Here is a 25,237-nt window from a genome sequence, read left to right as displayed (position 1 = left end):
AAAGATTTTTAAGTACTAACATGTGATTTTTTTTTTCAGGGGGAAAGTCATCTAATGGCTTCTCTCGCCAAGGCAAGGCAAGAGGGAGTGTCAAACTCTTACTGACTAAAAACCACCCCGTTCCTACTCCTGCTTGTCGAGCCGGAGCCCCGGTAATCCCGCTAGGTAGTCCGCAGCTCCGATAACAGAAGGTATAGAGTTGAATTTACCTACAAGTCAGGTGGAACTTTTTTTGGGCGTTTTCATTTCAAAATGTTCTTCTGTACAAGCAACCTTACACTACTTCTTTAAAGAAGAAAATGTGTGTATACTACGCTATATTTAATTCAATAAACAGTCACCTAATTAAAAAATTGAATATCTCTCATTACAATACAACAAAGTAACAACACAAAAGCTTACAGACAAATTATAAAAATAGCCACCAATTTATTAATATCTACATTTTATTTAATTAAAACGAACACAATCAACACTATCCCGTATCTATGGGATCGTTTACAACTGACAGTCCCCCTGTCAGAGTAACGTCGGGAAATGTCACTTTGACAGCAAAAAGAATAAACCGTTGACAGCATCTAAATGTCATGCAACATACATCTCAGTTCATAGATAATATTGAGAACCAGTTTTATCTAGATCTTAAAGTAGATAAACTAATTAAATTGTGCCATTAATATGGACAGGTCGTATAAAGAATTAATAACAACTTTATTTATTTAATAAATATTGTTTTAAGAGAACAAAAGTACATGCTGTATCGTTTAACGTTGTTAATGAAAAAGAAGTGTGAGATGTGGATAAAAAATGTTATTAATTTTCATATTATTTAACTAAGATGTTTAATTTGTTGAGTTTAAAATCAAAATTCCTTGCAAGTTTGAGAAATAGAAAGCTTTATAAAACTTTATTTGTCTCAGGAGCCAAAACATAAAACCTCTCTAAACAATTTGTTCCTGCGACGCTACCAAATGACAAATGAGGCAAGGCAAGGCAAATACTTAATGATGAAAGCAAAGATTGTAACATTAAAGGCGTTACGACTGTTCCAAAGTAAGAAACAATGGCAATCAATTCACTTCCATTCCAAAAAAGACAGCACGACTGACATTCTAATAGAACTAACAATCATTTAGAACCGTTAAACATAGCATGACCCTTAAAATGTTACCAAATCCAAGGAACAATGAGGAATCGATCATAGTAGCGACAAAACACGATCTGGCACCAGTTCAAATATTGTTTACTAAGACCAAGTTACCTACACCAGCGGACAAATTAGGAACTAAGAAAATCATAAACAAAATCACGAGGGACACAAAGAAACTAGCGCCATTGTCAACGGTAATTTTAACTTGGCATCACTATAATGTGATTGTGAACAATCGATCTGATGAAATGAATGTGCATTAATGCTAACATTGCTAACCTGTTTGACTCATGTAGAAAGTAAACGGAATTTATTGGCTCTGGTCTTTGACATGAGTTGTATGAACTTTCTGTACTTGCAACTTTATTTCGCGGTACCTGATTGGCGAGATTTTGTAATTTATCGATGACATTTTGTCCATAATTCGTTGCTGTCGATTTGAATTTGGATTATTGAAAGTCGATATGCTGGTAATGCTACAATTATTTGCCTAATATCCGAAACGAAATGCAAATTGTACTTAATACTTAAATAGAGTGCTATCTCTGTCATTTTACAAAGAATTTGTAGTTACAGATCTATTCCTTAAAGAGTCTTAAAATTTAGTGTCATTTGTAATTTTATGACTATCAAATAAAACGCAATTACTTCAACCGCTTGTGAAGCCAGATTGCGTATATAGTGAAAAGGTTAAAATAAATAAAAAAATATTTGAAGCTTTTTCACAATATTGTCATCATGTTCCATTCACGTACCATTTTAATCTTATTGACTTGTCCTTTGATTCAAGTCCCACACACACAATAATATCGTTCTTTACCAATTTTGCTCTATTTCTAATTTCATGATTCACTCTCAAATTGTTTTATTTACCATTTTTAGTCACTGCTACTGATACAATATCGTTTTATTTAGATCTTTCTATATCATTTCTAATATTATCATATAAGGAACAATTCATCCATTAAATCTTATCATCTAATTTATCAACCTATAAATTAGTCACACGCAAAATCATATGAATTTCTTTTCTAAGTATATCGTAGGCAGTGCTTGCCTCATCGAAAACACTTTTACTAATCACTCAAACTTGCAAATTGCACTAATCAAAGCAAGTTGGCACACTTTCGCTTTTGTGTATCGTTTTTGACTCCCAATTTGTGAAGTGTAAATTGATTGGTAAGAAAATTTTAGCTTCCTCTTCTTCAGCTTTGCTTAATTAGATGGCAATTATTTGAGTGACTTTCTTCATTTCTTCATGAGACTTAGTGAACATCGAAATCTTTTCGAAAAATATTTCCAAACACTAGCATATAATGGGATGATAAATGGGACTAACAGAAATGTTTAAAGGAGTCACATCGCATACAATCATGTATACTTACTAATATAAAGAGCTTAAAAAATGCATAGATCAAGAAGGATACGTTATCATCAGAATCAAGAAACTTTAGAAGTAATTGTATAGTCAAATGTGTAATAGAAGAAGAGCAATAAATTCTATCTTGAAACTAAAATCTGCTCCAATAATAAAAACTCTCTACCTTTTTACTCCAAACACAAACATTTCTCCATCAAAGAGAAAGCAGTCAGTACTTTTCATTTCCCGTTCGCGATAGAAAAGCGAAAGCGTTGCAGGAAACTTTGTAGTACACAAACGTGTTATGCCAGAGGTAGGCTTGATAAGTTCCTTTATTCAGATACCACCTGTGTTAGTACCTCCGTTGATTGCGTGAACATCTGGTACACCTGGTCTTAGAAATGTGAAATGCCACTCACTTGCATTATGATGTAACTTCTCGTCTTTTCCTGAAAGGTTAGGTCTTTCACTTGATGTGACTTATGCTTATTACTTACTAGCTTTCCACCCACGGCTACGCATGCGTTTTTAAGGGGTGGGATGTAAAATTGAAAAAAAAATTGATGCACGTTTTTTTTTGTTTTTCACAAAAATACAACATACCAAATTTAAGCCTTCTATCTTGAAAATTGTAGAATGTTTCATACAAACTTCCAATTCCAGGGAAGTGAGGGTCAGAAAGAGACAAAAGCCTATGTAACAATTAGGTCATTAACTCACTGCGTTGCGATGCGAAGAAAGGACAAACAAACAAACATTTTCCCATTTATAATATATTTATTTTTATGGAATATAGTTATGGATTAATTTCCTGTTACCAGCTAAATGCTAGCTTAACTGTTCTTAGGTCATGAATATTAATATGTTTTAATTTCGAATTTGCCCTACGTTACGTACTTATCTTTGTAGTAATAAGCTCGCCTACAAGTCTATGAACTTCCAATTTTACGTTATTTTGTGGATCAGATGGCTTATTGTTTGATGTCCTAAAACAATTTACATTCTTACTTAATTCTTAATCAGTCGTAATCAAGATATCTGCCTTAAACACAAACAGGATTTAAACGAAAACAATAATAACAATAAACTTAATCCATACTCCTATAATGAAAAAAATAACGATATTAAGATAAAATTCCTACATTTTATGTATGTAGTGTAGGTATCTCACTTAGTCAGGTTTCGTGTGGCCTCCGACAGCGGAAGAGTTGTATACAGCCGTTTGTGTTAATTTTCTCACGCACACTTTTTGCGTCTTAGTCATGTCTACCGAGCACCGAAACGTACCTACTCACAGTCGAAAGAGCCTCTTTTTTATCTACTCTAACTAGGTATGTATAATACTTTGTACCGAGATTTTGTAAGTCTAGAAAAGTCAGAATTTTTGTTCTTAATTTTAATTGTATTACGAAATTAGTGTTAGTAAAATTAATATGTCAGTATGAATTATCATTTGTTTTGTGTTTTTTGTTCTTCATTGTCTTTTTAAGTCTAAGATTTATTGGCACCTAAATTGTTTCATGTTTTTGAACATTTTCTGTAGTAAAAGCTCTTCTACTTTAAAACTCGTCGTGTTTTCTATCCATCTTTCTATTCCTCTCTCCTGAAAAAGCTTTTTAGACTTTAAAACTCGTCGTGTTTTCTATCCACCTTACTATCCCTCTCTCCTGAAAGGTCTTTAACAACATTATGAGCACCTACATTTTGAAATTATCTGCCAGAGTCTTGCCAAGGTCTACAGGAAAACTTATATGTATACCAAAATATAGTATTTGTGCATTTAATGATGTTTTAATTGGACACAAGTATCCTGTATTAGATAGTATTGTATTATTCACATAGTATTTATAAGTACATCCGGCCATTCATCCAGCTAAATTAAGTAAACAGGTAAATTCGTCTTATACTAAGATTTTCCTTTTAATTATAATTTAAATTTTATAAAATATTTCAGTCGTATTTACAATTTATTGTTTTTTTTGGAAATATTCCAGAATTTCAGTGTAATTTTACAGTACTTACTGTATAATTTAATTTACAGGAAATTCGCGGTGATTTCCCTTGCGTTAGTAAAATTTCAGTAAATGGAGGATAATATTAATTAAATTACTTACCTTATTTGGTTTGAAAATGTACCGAACCCGGGTACGTACTAAAACCAGACTCCGTGAGTCAAAGTCAAAGCATTTATTAGTACAATCCTTAATTAGGTACTTTTGAAACGGTTCTTGGGAAATCGGGGATTGGGAAGATTGGGAAGGGGGGTAATTAGGCCTCCGGTATCCTCACTCACACAACGAAACACTGTGGAAGCGTTGTTTCACGATTTTCTGGGAGGCCGGCCGTGGTATCACTTCGGTCGATCCGGCCCATTCGTGCTGAAGCTTGGCCCTCCCACACTTGAGAGCACCACAAATAAGCTGGCTCGAGAAACTAAATGACCAAACTCTTTGTAGGTGGAAAAAAACCTAGCTATAATATAAAAATTAATCGCTAAATGTGTTGCTAAGCGCAAATCTCGAGAACAGCCGATTTCGCTAATTCTTTTTTGTTAGGTTTGTTATTGTTCGGAGAAGGTTCTTATATAAGAAAAAGTTTCCAAGGCGAAACAAAGCAGAGTTCGCTACTTTACTATAAAATGAAGGCAGAAAGCCTTCAGCGTTTCCCCTCCTTACCCTTTTGCCATCGAAACTGGGTTCCATGTCAACAATTCCTAACCTAACCTAACTCTCGGTGTTTACAAATGTTTCTGCACTACACTACGCTCGCTAGCGTATTGGGCAAAATTCCAAGTAGGTAAAACAAAAGTACCTACTTCTTGATGTTTATCGACTTTTCAAGATGCCTATATCGTAAATGTTAGCAGTAATAATTCAATCAATTTCTTAATTCATGTCAAATGTAGCTTTTGTTTCTGTTACACTACAAACTTTTTAAATAGGTCAATTTGAGAAGTTTATCTAGATATTCCAATTCGTTGGTTGATGGATTTACGTCTATGAAAAAAAACAAGAAGGAACTTCACAAATAAATATGAAAGAGTCGATTAAACCAGGAATTAAGACGACACTATAAAAAATAATGCTGACTGCCTCGTTGATCGAGTGGTCGCAAGTGCGACTGTCGGCCAAGAGGTCGCGGGTTCGATTCATGGGTCGGGCAAAGCATTACAGAGTTGTTTTCAACTTGAGCTTGTTTAAAGCATATAAGTATAAGGCGTTAGCTTTAATATGTATGTGATACAGAATGTAACACATAATGACGATTATAAGAATCTAGGTAAAAGATACGATTGTTGAGATGAATACAGATAGATATGGGGGAAATCCAGACTTTCTATAACATAGTAAAGAACAAGACGTTTTAGGTACCTTGCATATTACCAACAACACATTACTCATTAACACAATTTCGGGTCAAGAATACATTGGCAAGTATAGAGATAAATGATCACATAAAATATGCAAAAGCAAATAAATACACAAATAAGTGTCGACAGACACAGGTTTTATGTAGCGAGACACGACACACATGGCCGCACAATGTTCGACAGTAAATCATTGTTTGATTGCACCCACAAAATAATTAACGTTTAAAGAAAAAAATATTGGAAAATGTTCATACTAATTATTACTAGTACATCGTACATTGCCGACATCTTTGTTTTCATCATTATTACCATTTCAACTCACGAACGTGGGGTATCGAACTCGTATCGGTTAGATGGTTTTGGTAAGCCGACTTTAATTTGGTGGATTTTGGTTGTCACTGCATTATCCTCTTCAATTTGCTGTCACATCAACAGCCTATAAGTGGCCACTGCTGTCCCAAGGCCTCTTTACACGGAAAAGGTTTAAGCATTAATCACCACGCTTGCTCAATGCGGGTCGGCGATTTCAAACTTATAATTAGCAATTATTATTAGCCCAATTTTCCCCATGGTGTCTAAATAATCTTAGAAAGTCCGTATAACTCAGAAAAAGCCACATTGGTACTTGCCGTTGGCAGGTTTCAGGCCTGGGAAATAAAAGCGGGCGCGACTTTTTTTAAATATTTTATATCCAATGTGTAGCATGGCATGTTTTTTTTCGCTATTAACATTCATGTCATCCATCAATATTAAAATACATCTCATGCTCTCTTCGTCTCCCTCTCTCTTTCTTTCTGGCTGTCTTGAAATTCGATGACTAACCTAGGTGACTATTTTCAATGAAAAAAGCAGCCATGTCCAATTTCTTCTACCAACTCGATCTCCAATTTCTAAGTTGGATGTGATTCAAAAAAGTATACCTAATGCTATTTTTTACAATATTGTCAATGTTAGAATAGCCTTCGGAGAATAGTGAAAGGTGACTACATCATTTTAAAATGACAATAGGTAGTAAAAATAAACAGGTACACTAGCTAAAAATGTGCCGAGAAATGAGCTGATATAATGTATTTTAGGAAGCTCATAATAAATCGCGCAACCATTAGATCTCTGGCTCAGACACAGTATAATTGTAAAGCACACCATAAAATCTATTATATTGGGCATAAGACAATAGATCTATCCATTATAGGGTACAATGGGACTTAAAACACCACTACCTGTTTACTGCGGCTTCGGCTCGATAGTGAAAGGGAAAAAGTAGCCATTGTGATAGGTGTCATAAAACTGACAAAAGAAATAACAAACACACAAACAAACTTTGATACAAATACTATTAAAATTAAAAAAGATAGATAAGACGGTGTTACAATTAATATACCTGAAGAAGGCATAAACGGTGGCATCAAAGAATTGCATACAAATCTATTATATAAAAATAAGTCGGGTTTTCCTTCCTGACGCTATAACTCCAGAACGCACGAACCGATTTCCACGGTTTTACATTCGTTGGAAAGGTCTCGGGCTCCGTGAGGTTTATAGCAAAGAAAAATCAAAGAATCAAAAGAAAAGCAGGGAAAATCATTGGTGGCGAAACGGAGTTCGCCGGGTTTGCTAGTATAGGTATAAGTATTTAACAAGTTGATTGTATTAAATTACAAAGCATAAGTGATAACATAGCAACAACAGTACTTAGTGATTATACAATATTTTTTGTTCATACGACACTTTCATAATCATCATACATATATGATATTTTATACGTGAGTGGTATGCGGAAATAAAGGGCTTTCGTTTCACTGGCGAAGGACGACCTCTATTTTCTTATTTCTTTGTGTATTATGCGCGCATGACCATTTCCATTCTGTTACTTCGTGTCTTCTGTCATGTCTATCTCTGATGCTACTTTCTGACTAATGCTGTAGACTCTCTTAACATATAAGAAAGTTGATTCACTGGTGATCTGGTTTGTTCTGGTCGGTTTTGTAGACAAACTTTGTCTTACACGGTTTATTTTTTATGGTATAAGCCAGTAAACGAGCAGACGGATCACCTTATGATAAGCAATCGCCGCTGCCCATAGAAACCCGAAACTCTTGAGGCGTCATAAGTGCGTTGCCGGCCTTTTAGGGGTAAGGAATTAAAGTGTTGTTGGGGAATCGGAGATTTGGAAGATTAGGAATTTGGTAATTGCACCTCTGGTAACCTCACTCACACAACTAAATACAACGCAAGCGTTGTTTCACGTCGGTTTTCTCTAAGGCCGTGGTATCACTCCGGTCAAGCCGGCCCATTCGTGCCGAAGCATGGCTCTCCCACACTTGTCACGTTTGGGAGTGTAGAAAGTATGCTTTACACTATTGCACGTAAAAAGCGTCAAAATATCAGACAAACTTATCCGTTAAAAAGTAGTAGAAAGCATAATCCTGAAAAGGAAGTCATTCTCATAATATCCTTTCAAAATAAACCTACGCAACCAAAACTTTCTACAGAAAAAAAAACGAAAGACAAGAACCACCATTTTGTAAGTTAGCAGCCAAACATCTTTTTGGATATAGGATTAAGGAAACAATCTTAGAAAGAAACTGAGAACGCCTATACATATCTGTATAAAAGACGTAAATTAATATCTGAATGAAACACTTTCTCCGTACATCAATGGAGTATCCCATTTTGATGTTCACAAAAAGAAAGTGCCACGTACAAAACGGATCCTACACAAACATTACAATATAAAATGCATGTGTACGTACATTTTCTCTTATGATATGTACTTATCTACTTACTGTTAATGAAAGTACGCTACCTACTTATTTACCAAACACTGCATGTCGGCACATGTATTCAACTGATTAACCAATTTCACTCGTTTCGACAAACTGCTACTCATTAACTTTTTTCGGCTTAGAAAGTGAATATTTATACGATTTATTGGCTACTGCTCTTTTGTGCTTTGGTAAAAAAAGTTATTTTTTGTGTTGTTTTAATATTGTTGTGATAACATTTTTAGTATTTAAAAACCAAAATGCTTATTGATTGATTCGTAATATATTTCTTGTTTTACTACAAAACAACAGATAATCACCTTGTTAAATAAAAATTGTAAAATTTTCCTTTACCTGTGTTGCTCATAGTAAAACACATAGATTATTTGTTTGTATGTAAGCTCAGAGTAGTACGAAGTCGTAAACTCGTAATAGCTAGTGCTATAGCTGTACGTATATGTATGTGTGTGTTCGTCTGTATGGTGCGCACTTCCGAATAATAACGTGTTTGTGTGAAAACTGCGTAGAATAGGATGAAACATGTTTGTATTACATCAATTGATGTATTGCTTCGTAAGTTTTCCATTCATCTACCTACACAAATGGAATATAAACAGCGTTTTTAATGTTTAAGTTATCATCATGTGCATGACATGGTTATACAAAATGGAGGGCCTCCGTCAAATTAGCCTAGTTTTAGTATCTCTCTCCCATCTCCTCCACTGTTAATCTTATCACATAGCACATGCCATGGCTCTAAACACGATGTTGTAATGCGCAAAATTACAATTTACATCACAAGGCACAGCATGAGATAGCGACGCTGCTAACGCTGCAAGTACCTCGGACAGAAGGTGCATACTTTCAAATCGTAATGAAACATGTTTGGCAGAGCGGTGGTGGCTGCAGCACTACGTCACCTCCAGCGGCTGCGCGGCGGCCGCGGAACGTGATCGGAACGGGAGGAGCGCGCTGCGCGTGGCGCGGGACTTGCGGGAAGCGACCTTGACGCCGAACGAGGAATGAATCACGGCAGCGAAAGTGGGAGAAATGTGCCGCCGCGCCCCGCGCCGCTCACTTTTACTTTCCAGTGTGGCGCAACCGAGAGCGGCGCCGCAGCGCGCGCGCCACTCGCCCGGCGCCCGCGGCCCGCAGCGCCGTCGCGCCGAACACCGCGCTCCTAACACCGTCCGCGACTGTGACTCTGCCCGGATTACAGTGATACTATCAGTGCATCACAGGATTCAGTTTCAGTGATTCCCGCGGCGAAAGTAAAAACCGGGTCGCCGATAAGCGTTGTGCAAGTTGTTGCGCGCGGAACTCGCGCGCGGCCTCGCACTCTCCCGCAGGAAGCGTGTCGCAAGCGGGGAAGTGGCGCAAGCGCCGGGAAGCCGCTGCGCGCGCTCCACAACACACATACCCTGGATTGCCCCGGCAACACTGGATTCTCTTCTAACATTGTCCCCTGGTAAGATACACCACCGTATACTTGTTGTTAGGGTACCATTGTGTCAATTAGAAAGTGTCAATCTGCAGGGAAAAGCTGTAATTAAAGTTCGAGAGAGCATACTGCTCCATCCCGCGCATTCTGCTCTAAACGTCGGAGATATTAGTGAAGGGGACTAGTGTCACCAACACATTCAAAGCGCACAATTGGCGTCACCGACGACTGAACTTCGGCTCGGGTGTCGGAAACGCTACAAATAAAGAAGTGAAATATCCAAGGACAATACAACTTTCAAGTGATTTCGCGCGCGGCCGACAATAAAAACTTCGTAACGCGCCTGCGCAACCTCTCGGTCTCACTTTCGACGTCTGCGCCGAGCCTCGCTCGACGAGCCGCGCTTTCAATAACTATTACAAAACCTCCGGCATGTCGAATTTTCTTTCGAAAGTTATCGCCGCTAGAAATTTGATTTGTGAAGTAATGAACGTTTCGACAGTGGTTGGCTCAGGTGATGTTGAAAATGTGAAAAGTGCTGCGACCACATGTGCCGGAGGAAAACCTTGGAGTCTCCGTGACCACAACTGAGTCATTGAGTAGGAGCTATTACAAACAGCACGCTCCGAGCAACTGTCATCATTAAGGAGAACTGAAAGGAACACGGTCCAAGGCCAGTTGGATAACGAATTTTCGTTTAATATTAATAAATGGCAAGCACGGCCGATCGTGACGGATCCAATGGTGCATGCGGACGCATAGAATCACTTTGACCGAAGCACTTTCACGCAAACAATCGCCTGGATCACAACAACCGAACCAAATCGGAATAATAAAACTTCACGATATGGATGATATAATCGTTCATAATTGACGAAATTCATTTCACGGAATTATTTTTGTTGCCAAGTTGTTGAAATGGATTCTTTGTATCGTTATAACAAACGTAACAATTTGCCTTTTCCATTTCATAAAAGCAGTTCCACTTGTTATCGAAGCCCATTGTGGACACAAAACACAATTCATATGATAAAATAAAAACTATTAGAGCTAAAATTATCATCCAAGTCTTACATAAAACATCTTTCTTCGGCCGCAGATATTCGTAATCCATTCTAAAAGATCTGCTAATCTTTCAATGCATCGATAAGAAATGAGTTATGCAATTCATGCGTGCAATAACTGCTTAAACACTTTCATTTTCAAATGCGAACATTAGTGGGCGTGCTAAATGTCAGGATTAAGATTTATGATAAACATCGTGATTAGCTAGTGACAAAAGTACAATGAACATAGTTGAACTTTCACTCGGTGAAATGGCGACGCGAAAGTAAGGCTCTCGTTCAACGGGTGATTTCATCCCGATTTCACAAACAAATGTAAAAGAAATTAAGTCGAAATTCGAGGATTGTGTTTGAACTGGGGAATAAGACTTTCTTGTTTCACGCTCCATGAATTCTTAAAGGTTGTAGAAAGACTTTTTGCAAGTAACTTTATTATCAGGAAATGGCAGAGCAATTACATTTCGCTTCCGAGTTCTTTTAAAATGAATCATTTAGATAGAAGGTGACGAAATGTGATAATACATTTGCTAGACCGTATCATGGAAATAGACTTTGAACTATGTCGTGTGAATTTTTGTGGTTTATCACTTGCTACGTGTAAAAACTAACTAATATGAACATAAAACAGTCTGTAAATTAATACAATATCAAAATGCTAGTGTGAACGTATTTTTATTAAAGAAACTAGGTATTGAATTGTTGATATTTTACACTAATGACTGTGTTTTACTAGAACATAGATATTTCGTAAAACCGTGAACAGACCATTGTTTTGCAACGCATATGAAAAGGCCTGTTACAAATACTATGATAAATGAATAGTTCTACACAACGACAGTCCACTATTAATTTATCAATAGATTCATTTATAAAATATCACTTTTGTATGATATCATGTTTCCGTGTTTAATTAATTCAATGGCAATAAATATGTAGTAAATGTTCACATCGAGATAAACAATAGAATTGTACACGGCCCAGCCGATGTGGGAGCCTCTTACTTTGTTACGAAAATAAAGTCTCAATACCTAACAAAACTTAATTCAGAGTCCAAAACATAGAGCAATTAAAGTAATTCTCACAGTAGCTGATGACGACTTTACGTAATTTGTGTCTTTGAAGAAATTCAGTGTGTTATCCAATCTGTTTAGACAATGATAGTGAGGAAATGAAAGTGGAAAGCTGTTACGAGATCGGAACGAGTCGTTTATAGTCGCATTAACAAACTTTATACGCGAACATTTGGCGGTACTGGGTGATCCACATACAAATCTACATATTCATCGATATGGTAATAAAGAATCGAAAAAAATAATAATAAAAACAAAGACAACCGATACTTTTTGTCTCACGTAACCTTTATTCCATAGTTTTATTATTCAAAGATCAAACATTCTGTATGTAAATGTCGCAAGGACATCCGTATTGCTAAAATATGTCACTACGGAAGGACAATTTAAATTTTGACCCAAAAATCTCAAATTTTTCCTAGAAGGTCACATATTTCCATGAACTGTTTATGGATATAGTTTAAGTGACATTGAGTTTTTTATTAGTGAAATAAATACCACATTAATATATGTATTTGTTTTGAACATTGTACATTTTATAGTTCACTGTAGTTGACTCAAAACTTTGTTTGAATACATAAAATATCGTTTCTTTCGCCCGGTAACATCTTTATTTGCTTAAAACAAATGTGTTTCATTAAAACCATTTGCGAACTCTCTAACGACCTACTTACTGGCATTATCTCCACCGTCTTCAGCTAGTGTAATTGCGCCACGGTTTTCATTTCTCAGTGACCACCCACGCTAAATACGTGTCAAATTGCTAATAGCATTATCAACTTTCATTGCATCATCGTCATCATCGGTTGTAATTATAGTGTTTGTCCAGGCGACCACCGCTTGTTATAACAATAAAGTATCTGCTACGCTCATTAACTTACAATTCTAATATTATTCCAAGACCTGCTGTTGGCTTCACTCCGTAGCCCATCCCTAGAACATAAACATACTATATGGAAGCATCGCTTTATCTGTTGGTACCGTCAAGTAGGTAACAGCGGCGTAGGCGATGGCGGTACACATTGCAACGTGCCGATTCATATCCAAGGTCTTTCCTAGTTCCTAAGAGAACGGAGTTTCCTGCGGCTGCCTATCTCTCGCGCACACCGACATTCGCACGTGAACGCACACGCGCCCACGTGTCGCTATTCTTTGTGTTCAATCTTTCCTAGCTACCGTTGCGAGGCATCTTCTTTTTGTGCCGTCCGGTGGCGTTTGAAGTTTGAGCCTCTGAGCGGTTCATTATATAGGCGACGTGCGATGCGCGCGCTTCGCAGTTAGTATGTCAGTGGAGCTCGCGCGAGAGGTGGCCTGCAAGGACTGTACCGCGCCAACCTTTTTTTCTGTGCGTGCGATGTTTTCACTTTCGTCATTTTGACCAGGCCAGTTTGATTTGACGTCGCTCGCGCACGGACGTGCCTGGGTTCCGGCGTTGTGTTATCCTGTGATCGCTGGTGCTTCGGATTGTTTTTGTTTATGAAAATTATTTTTGTGAAAAATATGGCTGTGATAAAGTGTTAATATGTTTGATAGTAACATTCTTTTTAATTTCTACAATGAGATTGCTAATAGAAGTGCACTACAGTTGGCAAGGTAAGGATGTTTTGTTTGTTTACCTTAAATTTAGTAGGTATGTGGGGATGCGCATGTAGGTGTGGGCGGCGGGTAGGTAGTCAGTGTTCACAGTCCGCTGGGACGGTCGGCACAACCTTGGCTCTAATGAACGCACTATTCGCCGCTTCATCCGCCTCTCGCCTTCGCCTGAGCCTCGCTCGGCGAAGAGGTTAATAGGTTCACATTAGATGGTGGTTTGCGAAATCGACTGAGCTCAGCGTATGACTGCGCCTGCGCCGCTTTTCCACGGTTACATTCGCGCGCATTCGACACACTGAATTAGTTAATAAATAAATAGTAAATTGCGATCACCGTGAATTACGTTAGTAACATGGCATAAATATAAATTAAATAAAAATATATAACGCAAATATAGCACAGTTTATTAAACAATAATATGCATTCATGTTAAATATTATTAATTAAAAATACTAGTACAAATATTACTACTACAAATATTATAATTAAATATAGGTAGTACAATTTCCTAACAATACATTTTGGAAACTCATCATTTTGGTTAAACTGAAACTCGGTAACGAACACCAATTAATTACCTGTTTAACCGCGAATTTCACTTTTGATTGCTCGAGCATTAAATCGATTTCGGAACTGATAAATACTTGTTTCGCAATAGTAAAAGTCGATTCATTGCTTTTGGCACGTAATTACCGAATATCTTCACTTTAATCGATCATTGTTTTAAGTAATAATCGACAAGAATAATATCTTTATTTACATGTTTAAGATTAATTTCGTAGATGTAAACCTTGTAGAATGTAAAGCTAGCCTTATTAAATAATTTAAGTTTCAATTAATCGTCTTTATCACTCATTAATTACCTATCCAAGGCTTCGAAATAATCTCATAGATAATGAATGGTATTGACTAATATTGTTTTGATATTACAAGATTCATGCGTGACCAACATACGATCACTTCCTTAATCAAATCTACCTATTTCGTAGAATAAAAAAAATAATCATTTCTGGAAATATGTTTATATACAAACAATATAAACTATCATGTTTTTCACAAAATATTTTTGATATTGAATTGATAATAATATTTGGCTGTGTAAATACCAAAACATCGCGTTCAAAACAAATATTTAATATAATAAATGACGCATGAAAATGTATTTATAATTATTTTTGAAACTCATTCTGTTAATAAAACCTTCCCAATACGTGAGTTATCTACCATTAATAATATAAATACATTAGTAACTATGTATTATAATTTATTACAAATACATACAAAGAAACCGAAAGGTTTTCAAAGCTCACACGAATCAGCAGACGGCATGCCACTGCGCAGTAAAAAAAACATGTAGTGATAAACGATTTGACCGTACCAAACAAAATAAGGCAAATATTGGGCGAGTCTTATTTACACTTGCCACAAATGAAACTAAAAATCGCAATAGAAAAATCACGTGTAAACAAAACATATCGAAAATTTCCGAAGAAAACGTATAAAAAACTAATATGTAGTTGCTAATAAAAATCCAAATGTAAATAGAATAAAATAAACAAACATTGAAAATCTAATTTGAGGTTAAGGACAATAATTAAAATTCCATATTTTATTGCTGTCGAATCTATTCTTGACATTTAATACCAAAAGTGATGAGGACAAATTTGTTGTGAACGAAAATTACGCAACGAGAATTGATACTGATGCTGGGAGAGAGAATTGTGTCAATGAAGCAGAAGTGTCGGCAGTTGGCACGAGTAAACAATTAAAGGGCGAGCAACGAATGATCGCCCAATGCCATTTTTCTATTTGACTTCACAAATATCAAGCGTATTCTTAGTGTTCCGTAATCTAACTAAAATAACCCCGCATAGCATTGAATTAATCGAAGCTACAACACCAATTTTACTAGAAATCTATACTTTATATAATACCTTTCAATAGTTCCGCAGATTAAGTCGATAATCTGAGAAAATTGCTACATAATGAAATGATAAGCTTGAAAGAATTAATTTTTTATTATCATCTTATAATGACTGTAAATTAAAGGTGAACATCAACCAAAATTACATTGAGAACAAAACAAAAATAATTTCGGATTCAAAAATATAATATAATAGCTATTTTTAAAATCAAAATTTTAAAGCATTTACCTCTATTTAAATGTTTCTGGTTTCCATTCAGATATTTTTATTTTAATATGATAATAGTTCCTTGAACTTTTTTATGTTGATGATGTACATTCAATATACATAATTTAACAAAGATGACGAATATAATACCAAAACAAAAAAAGTTTCGTCGTTATAAATAATATAATTATATTTGAATAATCAACGAACCTTGTACCTATTTGTATTTGTTATGGAAACCTTTTCGGCTTGATTAACCGTACCTGTAATATTTTAAAACATGTGTCTATTGGCCTTCGTATTGTCTGATTAACAACGATGGTCACTTCGATAAAGCCCACTGTTAAATTCGATAAGATTTTGGATTTATATAACCTTAAAATGATAAACTTAACTATAATCGCCAGCTGCTGTGTTTTGGACTTTAGTTCCTAGTAGCCAATCTCCTTCTAATAAGCCTTGTCTAATAAGTTTATCGATCACCATTAGATTACTAATAAGATTTGTATCTTTATTATCATTTTCTCCAATTAGACTTTACTTCCTTAAAAACTCGAGATTAATATTATATTTATCGTTTTATTAAAGATTATTTAATAGATTACACTTTGAGGTCATTCTAAATTGTGTTTGTTTTACTTGCACGTGTAAATGTTGCACCAATGAGCACTCAACAAAATACAACAGCAATTTTTCAAGACATGTTCTTTTAACGAGAGATATGTTGCCCAATTTTGATTTTAAAACGCTTCGAGAACATATAAATTCAATTTTGCTTTGTTTACATTTTTCCGCAAGTAACCGTTAATAAGCGCATTCAATTTTACTGTGTTTGATTACGTACATTTATATTATTGTACCAAATGGTACACAATCAAATAATTAGTTTCGCATTGTCAAACACAACATTAATTATACGATAATATTTATTTTACGCAATATCAATAGTACCTAACCTCCGTGTGGAACAATCCACACGGTTATCGTCTACACGTGGTATAAAACTAGATCTCTTCCCGTCAATAGTTTGCATAAACTAATTATGAACACGTCCAAGGGCCTCTATTTGTTCAGTAGTAATCTATTCGTTACTAATAACTGTAATATAACCACAAATGTAACTGTTGTAATTAGGTCACGCTATGATTCGATTGTAACTCCTATTTCCTGGAAATATGGCGCGGCTACTATGAATTTATCACGACTATTGTACGAACGTTGCATAGCAATAGGAAAAATCTTGAATCTAATTAATATTACCATCTGTAATTGACTAGAATAATGACAGACGTAGGAAGTATAGAAAATAAGGTATCGTAAACGGTCCTAATAATAGCGGACGTAGATTGGCAAAAACAACTTACAGAACGTTTTGTGTGAAAATATGAATTTTCAATGGAGTCGTAATTAGTAAAACGCATCGTTTGTTGCAGGCTTTGTGCACGTATTTAACGTTCCACGAAACTAGGTTTACAACGTAGAAACGCAAACATTTCTATAATCCCAAATGCGAGAGCTGTGCTCGATGCTATTTCGCAATCGGCATTTAGGTACTCCTTGCAAAGTCGACATAAACATTTTCTGAGAAACTTCAAATATATTCGACAGGTCGGAACCGCTCCGGTTGTCCGTCCAAACACAAAATGTCTCAACTTCTTTATCGTTTAATGGAATTTCTTCATAGTTCTGCGTACCATTTGACATTGAACTGAATTAAAAAGCGTTATCAGAGGGCTCGATATGTTCGTTAGTGTGTGCCAGTTGTGAAATACTTGTAACATTTGGACAGTAGTTATATTGAGGCTCATTAACATCTTTTAGTTTTGTGTTTAATTACTATTTAATTGAGTTTTAATGTATCCTTACTATTCGAATATTGTCCGTCACTGTCATGTTCTCGTATTAGCGTTAGACATTGGTTAATAGTCTTGGCTTTATCAAACGTCCTATTTAATTCTGAAGTTCTTTTTCTATAACAAACATTTTTTTCAACGTACCCAATGTCGTTAGACTCAAAGTACGTTGGTTTCTTTAAAACGTTTCCATGTTCAAGTCAAGGCCATAAATGACGCTATTTGAAATTATTATAAAATAAGCATAACAACAAGCGAGCGGCAGATATGGTAGTTCAAAGAGATGTATTGTGTTAGGACAATAAAATTCGGAATGGTCGTCGTCAAATGACTCCCAGCCCTTTCTTGTTCCCGTTCACGGTACAAATTACCGAAGGACGTTGGAACTGGGTCACTTCGGAAATAGTTTATTGTTATCGGCTAGTCTGCGCACACGCAATGCTCACACGCACGCCCGAGCGCGTTCGATTTTCAAACGTTTACGCACACGAACGAGCCCCCGACTCAATTAGGGTTCATCCTTTATAACTCTCGGAAGTCCTTGTACTAGTTTGCCTTCGGAATCTTCAATATCATCATCGTTACGTCTTTGGGTGCGGTTTCAAACGGCTTCCGCTTTCGTACCAAATCGAAAACATACTTTCTTAAGGCCGACGGGTCAATAAAATTGAAAAGGTGTCGGATTTATATTTTCATAATATAATGTCATTACGAGACTCTAAGGCCAGAGTGTTTTGGTCTATTAGTTTTATTACGCAGTTACCCTTGCGTTGAATATTTAATATTTATAGTCTAACGCTTTCGACAGACCCTTGCTAGCGCGTTCTTCGTGTGTACTGCATGATGTATCTACTTTATCCAAGGTTCTTCGTTTTTATTATTTCGTATTGAGTGATGCACCTCGACATGCATTACTCTGACTATTTTATAGTCCTACAAATACATTCAATGCATCAATTTATTAATAACCTTTGGAACCTTGACCACACCAATAAATTAATTATAGTTGCTTGTCTGTCAGCAATAAAAATTCTCATCTAGGCATAAATTGTGATTGTTCACGATTTTATAGGTTATTCGTTTAGTGGCAAGTTGTAAAATAACTTAAAGACCTCAAGGCTTCCAAACAATAACTCACACACGGCCATGCGGCTGGCACACCGCCACACAATGAATAATAGTGTTTCATAGATAACGCATAGACCTATCAATTTGGTCTAGCACATTCACAAGCGCACAAATCTGCGCTCACATCCGGAGTAGGGCGTGTTGTGTGTGTGTGAGTGCACACAGACTGTCGCACAATTTCCCACAAACCCCCACTATTCGGCGCACGCGCGCGCACACAAACACACCCTAGAGTAAAGAGTAATAAAACTGAAGTATCGTGAACGAAAGCACACGTTTCACGCCCAACGTGTATTTTTAGCAAAATCTGAGCGTACGGGTAGGTCAGTAACTATTATGACTGAAAATTTGATAAGAACCATTGACTATCGTAATGAAAGTTACGTAACGGCTTTCGCTATTCCTTATCTCTCCATTCATAGCTTTGACCTTCGCTAATTACTTAGCACTTGCACTAAGTGTCTCTTAATGTCCTCACTGATTTATTATACCAAACAATAACTCCTATAGGCAAGATGGCAACTGTTTATACTGAAATATTCCATCATCCATTTAGTCATCAAATTAAATATGAAACACTTATTTTGCAAATTTTAGATCCAAAACATTTTTTTTACCTATCTTCATGATATATTACAATGTATTCGTTGGAGTCTAGATCAAGTTGTGTGAATAATTTTTCCTCTAATTCTGTTAAAGTTATACTTTGTTCTCTATGTGTATGAGTGTAGAAAGTAAACACAATAGCGTTACATGTGCTCGGAATATTAGGTACAATTTTATGAGTCATTCGCGGTTTTACTTTGTCAAAGTGTGATTCAATTGTACCAAGTACAATTTTAGCGAAAGACTCCACTAGATCATCGTCATATTTAGATCAGGAGGATGACACTTCTGATGTTAAACATATTGCATTTATTCCTATCGCCATTATTTTAATGTATTTCTGTTTGTACATTTATTTATTTGTCTCAAGTGTCGGTTAAATAAACGTTTGCAAAGTTGATATAAAAATACCACGACAATGTTCAACTATTACGTCATCTTCCTGTTTATATTTCACTTTTTCTGTGTCTTCATCAGTATTCAGAATAGTGTTTATATCTATTTCGATAATTTTAACAGTATAATTTTTCACATTGCATTTAAATAATTCATCTATTTTTTGTTATCTATCAATCGCCTTTACAGTCTACAATATTTACCCTGAAATAATCAATCACTTGCCTATTATTTTCTTTTGTTCTTGCATTAACATCTAAATTGAATCCAGTTACGCCATTAAATCCAACTTCATTTTACACCGTATTATTATTTGTATACGAAATATTATTGAAGTAACGTATCCTTGCCATAAAGTTAACTTTTATAGCTTCATTGTCCTTACTTGAACAAGAATCTTCACCGTAAAAAGCCGTAACTATATTTGTAATGAATACTTCACAATCCTTTTTAATTTCTGTTATGGCTGTTGAAGGAACGTTATGTTAGTTATTTGTTGCAATTATTGTGTAAGTCAATAAAGTTTCTTTGAACACTTATATTATAATAGTTTGTTCCCTCTGATCTAATATTTGCACAAACAAATTGCCTTTCTTCAGTTTTATCGTCTGTAATGAAATTCGCATTTAAAATGATGTCCAAACGATGTAAAATGGAGTTTTGGGAATCCAAAATTCATGGAGAATTAATTATTTATAACCTTTTTGACTTTGATACTTAAAAGTTCAATGTTATTGTTACACGTGTTTCAATCGATACATGTGGCAGGAATTACCCGCTTGAAGTTACCACAAGCATATTTATAACACATTTCGATCCTTCATTAGCTAAACTCAGTTACCCTGTTAGTAATTGGCTGACTGTTCTCTGTATTATTGCCCGTTCTACTATTCTACATAAATAAATGCAACTAGTATTCATATTTAATACAAGTTTCCTTCTATTTGTTTTCCTGTGCTATTAAGATAATGGGGTCTATTTATATCAATATTTTCATATGTATGTACTTTACATTTCATTACTTTTTGTTGTAACTATTAATTTGTCAGTTGTTGAAGTATTATTACGTAATACTTATTGTCTGTCTGACGTCTGTTTAAAAGGTAGTATTTTTACAAATGTTTTATTCAACGAATAATATTACCTTCAATGAATTTCTTTTCCAAATTATAAACTTGTGCAAACTTATGAAGTAAATTTATCAAAATGTTCTTCTTATGAAACTAAAGAACAAAAAAATGAGATTTTTCGTTTCCATCGCTCCATTTTCCAAACGTGTTCAATGTTTGCAGTTGTTGCGAAAGACGATGGTTATCTCAGTAAAATTACGGCACATTTTCCCACTTGAGCAACCGTTACACTTGGTTGATGTAAATGTAACAAAAAATGAAATTCTTTTTATATAGCCTTATCTCTTTCTAGTGAGAAATTATTTTACATACTCGTAAATTATACTGATGTCATTCATGCATATTTAGGAACTAATGTTGTTATACAATCAAAAACTATTTTGGTAGAATCTTTACTTTTATTTGCAAACTGGTCATGAAGCATAGTAACATCGATTGGTCATAAGTGGCCTGATTTCTCAATGAAACTGTTGGAATCTGAGGTTGTAAGATACAAATCCGTGGTTTTTACTTATCTTCAGCAGTAGCATGAGTACAGTTCAGTTGATATTTGACTTCGCTGATAACTCAGAAATTGGGACAGAGATTGTATTGTGGTTTCTCGGTTATATTTCGTGCTTAATCTTCGTTTACAAACTTCTTGACGTTGAAGGGTTAATCATTCGGCATGATATGTAACTTTAAAAAATAGAAAGCGAGTGTTTTCGCCTGATGTATGGCTGCATGTACTTTTCTTAACGTAATGTCAGTTACATCAATTTTATTCTTATTAAGAATGAATTAAATGTTTGGTGTTTACCAGGAACTTGTTGAAGTTTTCTCTTTTATCCTTAGTAACAGTCTGCTATTCTTAGGAAATATGATTCACAATCTTTATTTTCTTAGCATTGAGAATTGCTGAATGAAATTAGGTATGTTTTTTTGTTGGACACATCATCGAGCTATGATGAGTTGTGTCATTTCTATAAAGGAGTGTTTTCCCCGTTCTATTTGCTATTTAGCACGTCTGCATTCAAAGAATTGAATGAAAATATGATTTCATAGAAAAGGAAAATTTTACTTAAACTCAATATTGGCATTTTATTACAGATTATTTTTGCCATTAAAATTATTACATTGGATTATATCAATCAAACAATAAGCCGTATAAGGATGCAGACAAGATATAAGAATTGAATAAAGATCTTCAATTATAAAAAGATATAGTTCCATAAATATGCATGATGTTAGACATAAAAGGAAATGTCTGTATGAATGACGAATAAATTCTTGAGACTTGCTTCTAATGGATGCAGAGTCTGGTAACATTTAATATACGTAGTAACAACAAGTCAAAAACGTTTAACGTATAGAATTAGCATCCAACATAGAAGAGAAATACAATAAAATGGTCAAAGAAAATAATGCAAAACAAAACTAAGCTTATGAAGATTACAACATTAGCTAAATAGGGGCTTCTCAAAATTACCCCGAAAAAAAATTCACGTAACCGTGATGGACATAAAAGCAAGGAAATCAAAACTGAGTCGCTACAACAGTTACGTGGTCATATTACGTAAAGCCTTTCGCATACTTTCTCTGACAGCAAAATTTAGCGTTCGCCGTTATGCAACTTTACGAAATGGCAGTCGACTAAATTTCATCATTTCGACTACAGAGAAGATCACGGCTCATATATGGAAGTGAGCGACGATGTGGCGAAATAAGAAATGCTGTGATGTTATTTACATGAAAAAACGTGTCCGTTTTTATTCATTTTACGAGCATTTCGAGACATTCGGTTGATTTACTCCGCTTTATTTACACCTCATTCGAAAATTACGTCATTACTCAATTTAGAAACCTCTTTTCAATTACGTTCATTTGTCTGCATGAATTGAGAAGGTTGCGCTGGAATAATAGTAAACTATCCATTCTATATTGAAATTAATGTATTTTATGGTCTTTAGATAGTCCTCATAAAGAGTACTTTATAAATCAGTATGCAAAACAATCAATAACTTCTTAGGCACAGCTCGGACACACTCGAGACAGGTATTCATTATGACCACTTAGTATGGAACAGGAAACTATCAATTAAAAAAAAAACGAAACGTACAAGAGAATTACCATAAACAGTTTTATAAAAACAATATGGTCATAGTAAGGTTCACTGTTGACTGGAACGATGTAAATGTGAGTTTTTACCTAAGACTTGAGTGAAGTAACTTTCTAAAAACTGCTCGAGTGACCTTGAAATAAAACGCTGTTACAAAACCGCGGCCCGCTCGCCGGCGCTAACTCCCCCCTCCTATGCAACGTACCCGCGGATCTACGCACGCTCCACCAACACACGCGCACGCGCAACGCCTCCGTGTGCGTTCCCTTACACACACGCGCAAGCGCACACGCACATCCACACATGTGTCCAAACAAACACAAACAACACGTGCAACTCATGTGTGCGTTAATCAATTGAATGTGTAGAAAGGAGCGGTGAAAAATCTAGTCCGGTCCTACAACCTTACGACATTCTAAAGATTGATATGTAATTCTTTGAACACGTGATCATTCAGAAGCAACTTCTACCAACACAGTGATTAATGAAATGATTCACTCGACGCGACGCTCCCGATCTATTGTGCGGTCTTCGTTTGCGTCATTAGTGCCTGGAAAAACCGTAGAAAATTACTTTTTTAATTTCAATGTTTATGTTCAAAGGCCATAATATAATTTCATTCATCCATTTATGCATCTGCGGTACGCTAACAAAACACACCTTTAAATTCTGTCTGTTTTGAAATCATCGAATTCCAAATATGTGAAATCCTTGAACATGGATGTGGGTCATGATCAGGTTCCAATATGTGTCTCGTGGTCGGTTATTAGCATAGAGTTCTGAGGCGCGCGCGCCGATACGTTGCGCAATACTGTTGACTTTCATCCTGAAGGTCAAGTGCCATCCTATTTCAAAACGGACCTTGGACGAGTCTGGTTTACCTCGGACCGTTTGTAGAGAACAGTCGAGTAAACGGAAGAGATTGGTGCTAATAGATATTAATCGAACAAAGAAGACGTCTTTATTTTTCGTTAGCCGCGCGCTTTCAAATATAATTGCTTGTGAATTGCTGAGATCAATCGCAAACACTTCAAACAATTGAGCGTAACTTTTTAGATAAGTATCGATTTAATAATAGTTGTGTTCATATAAACTTATGTTCGGTTAGCTACAAAGCGCCCACAGATGCGAAGGTCAACTAATTTCGCGGCGTGAGAACGCCTCTATATAGACAATTTAATTCATCATAATTTGCTGTAATAACACCAGAGATATTCAAATGACTGCCGACAATCAAATCCGACCTTTTCTTAGACACGTTCTTTATAAATAGTCATCTAACTGCCGCAGTGATCGCAAAATGTCGAACACGAACTCGATTTGTTTCCGAACCAAAACAGTTGCGAAAATGTAGAAATACGCCAGAGGCGGTGATCTCCGCCGACGCCAACGTCGACACCATTGCCACGGGAACAGAGGAAATCTTCATCCAAGTCGACGGGTGTCAACATTTCGCAATCGCATTCCAAAACGACGTTACATTAGTAATAAGTGTATATGTACATTAGAATCGTTTGCAGTAACAGTTAACAAGTATCTGGCACAAGGGATCGATCGTCAATCAAACGCAAGGTGAGAGTGTAACCGAGCAGCTATTTTAGCATCATCGAAGGTAAAACTGATTTGCGCTTTCGGCCCAAGACTCTCTCGTACAAGGGTACGATGGCATTTATAAATAACAACGTTTGTCAGTTGCCAACGACGGCAATGTTATGTTTGACTATTGATTAGATTGATATGCGATATTCAAAATTACGTCTACAGACACATAACACACTAGACGTATACAAAGTTAAGTGATACGCTAATCAAAATAACAACTATTATACAAAGTTATCAAACATTCAAATACTACACGCAACTCGAACGAAGATGATTTCAAAATACATGTACTTTATGATGAATGGAGGCATTAAAAATTTAAAGCATGTTGTGAAATGCCAATTTATCACACAAATTATCGTAATGGCAATGATCTCATTTGACTCAAGTCGACACTGATTAAAATAACTAATTTGGATAGTTCCTTGTTTTTAGAACGCAAAAGGAAATTATCTGCGATAAGCTTATCGATACAGACG

At 35.7% G+C, this 25,237-nt stretch overlaps 1 protein-coding gene across 2 annotated transcripts in view; it reads left to right on the top strand.

The window, feature by feature from the left end:
- The first annotated feature begins 9,759 nt into the window (after positions 1–9,759).
- Positions 9,760–25,237, top strand: part of LOC118279404 (transcription factor Ken) — a 28,251-nt gene continuing 12,773 nt past the window's right edge. The window contains exon 1 of one of the 2 annotated variants that reach the window (XM_050698991.1): positions 9,760–10,113. Coding sequence is in view for 1 of the 2 variants with exons in the window: in XM_035599100.2 (XP_035454993.1) it covers positions 13,743–13,813 (71 nt within the window). In the remaining variant the exon portion in view is untranslated. Of the gene's footprint in view, positions 10,114–13,464; positions 13,814–25,237 lie in introns of those variants that run through there. The other variant, XM_035599100.2, reaches the window with a different exon arrangement.

The sequence above is a fragment of the Spodoptera frugiperda genome, chromosome 15 (genome assembly GCF_023101765.2).
Source record: "Spodoptera frugiperda isolate SF20-4 chromosome 15, AGI-APGP_CSIRO_Sfru_2.0, whole genome shotgun sequence".
NCBI lineage: Eukaryota > Metazoa > Arthropoda > Insecta > Lepidoptera > Noctuidae > Spodoptera > Spodoptera frugiperda.
Note: the sequence above shows the minus strand (reverse complement) of the source record. Positions and strands in the feature narration are given on the sequence as shown.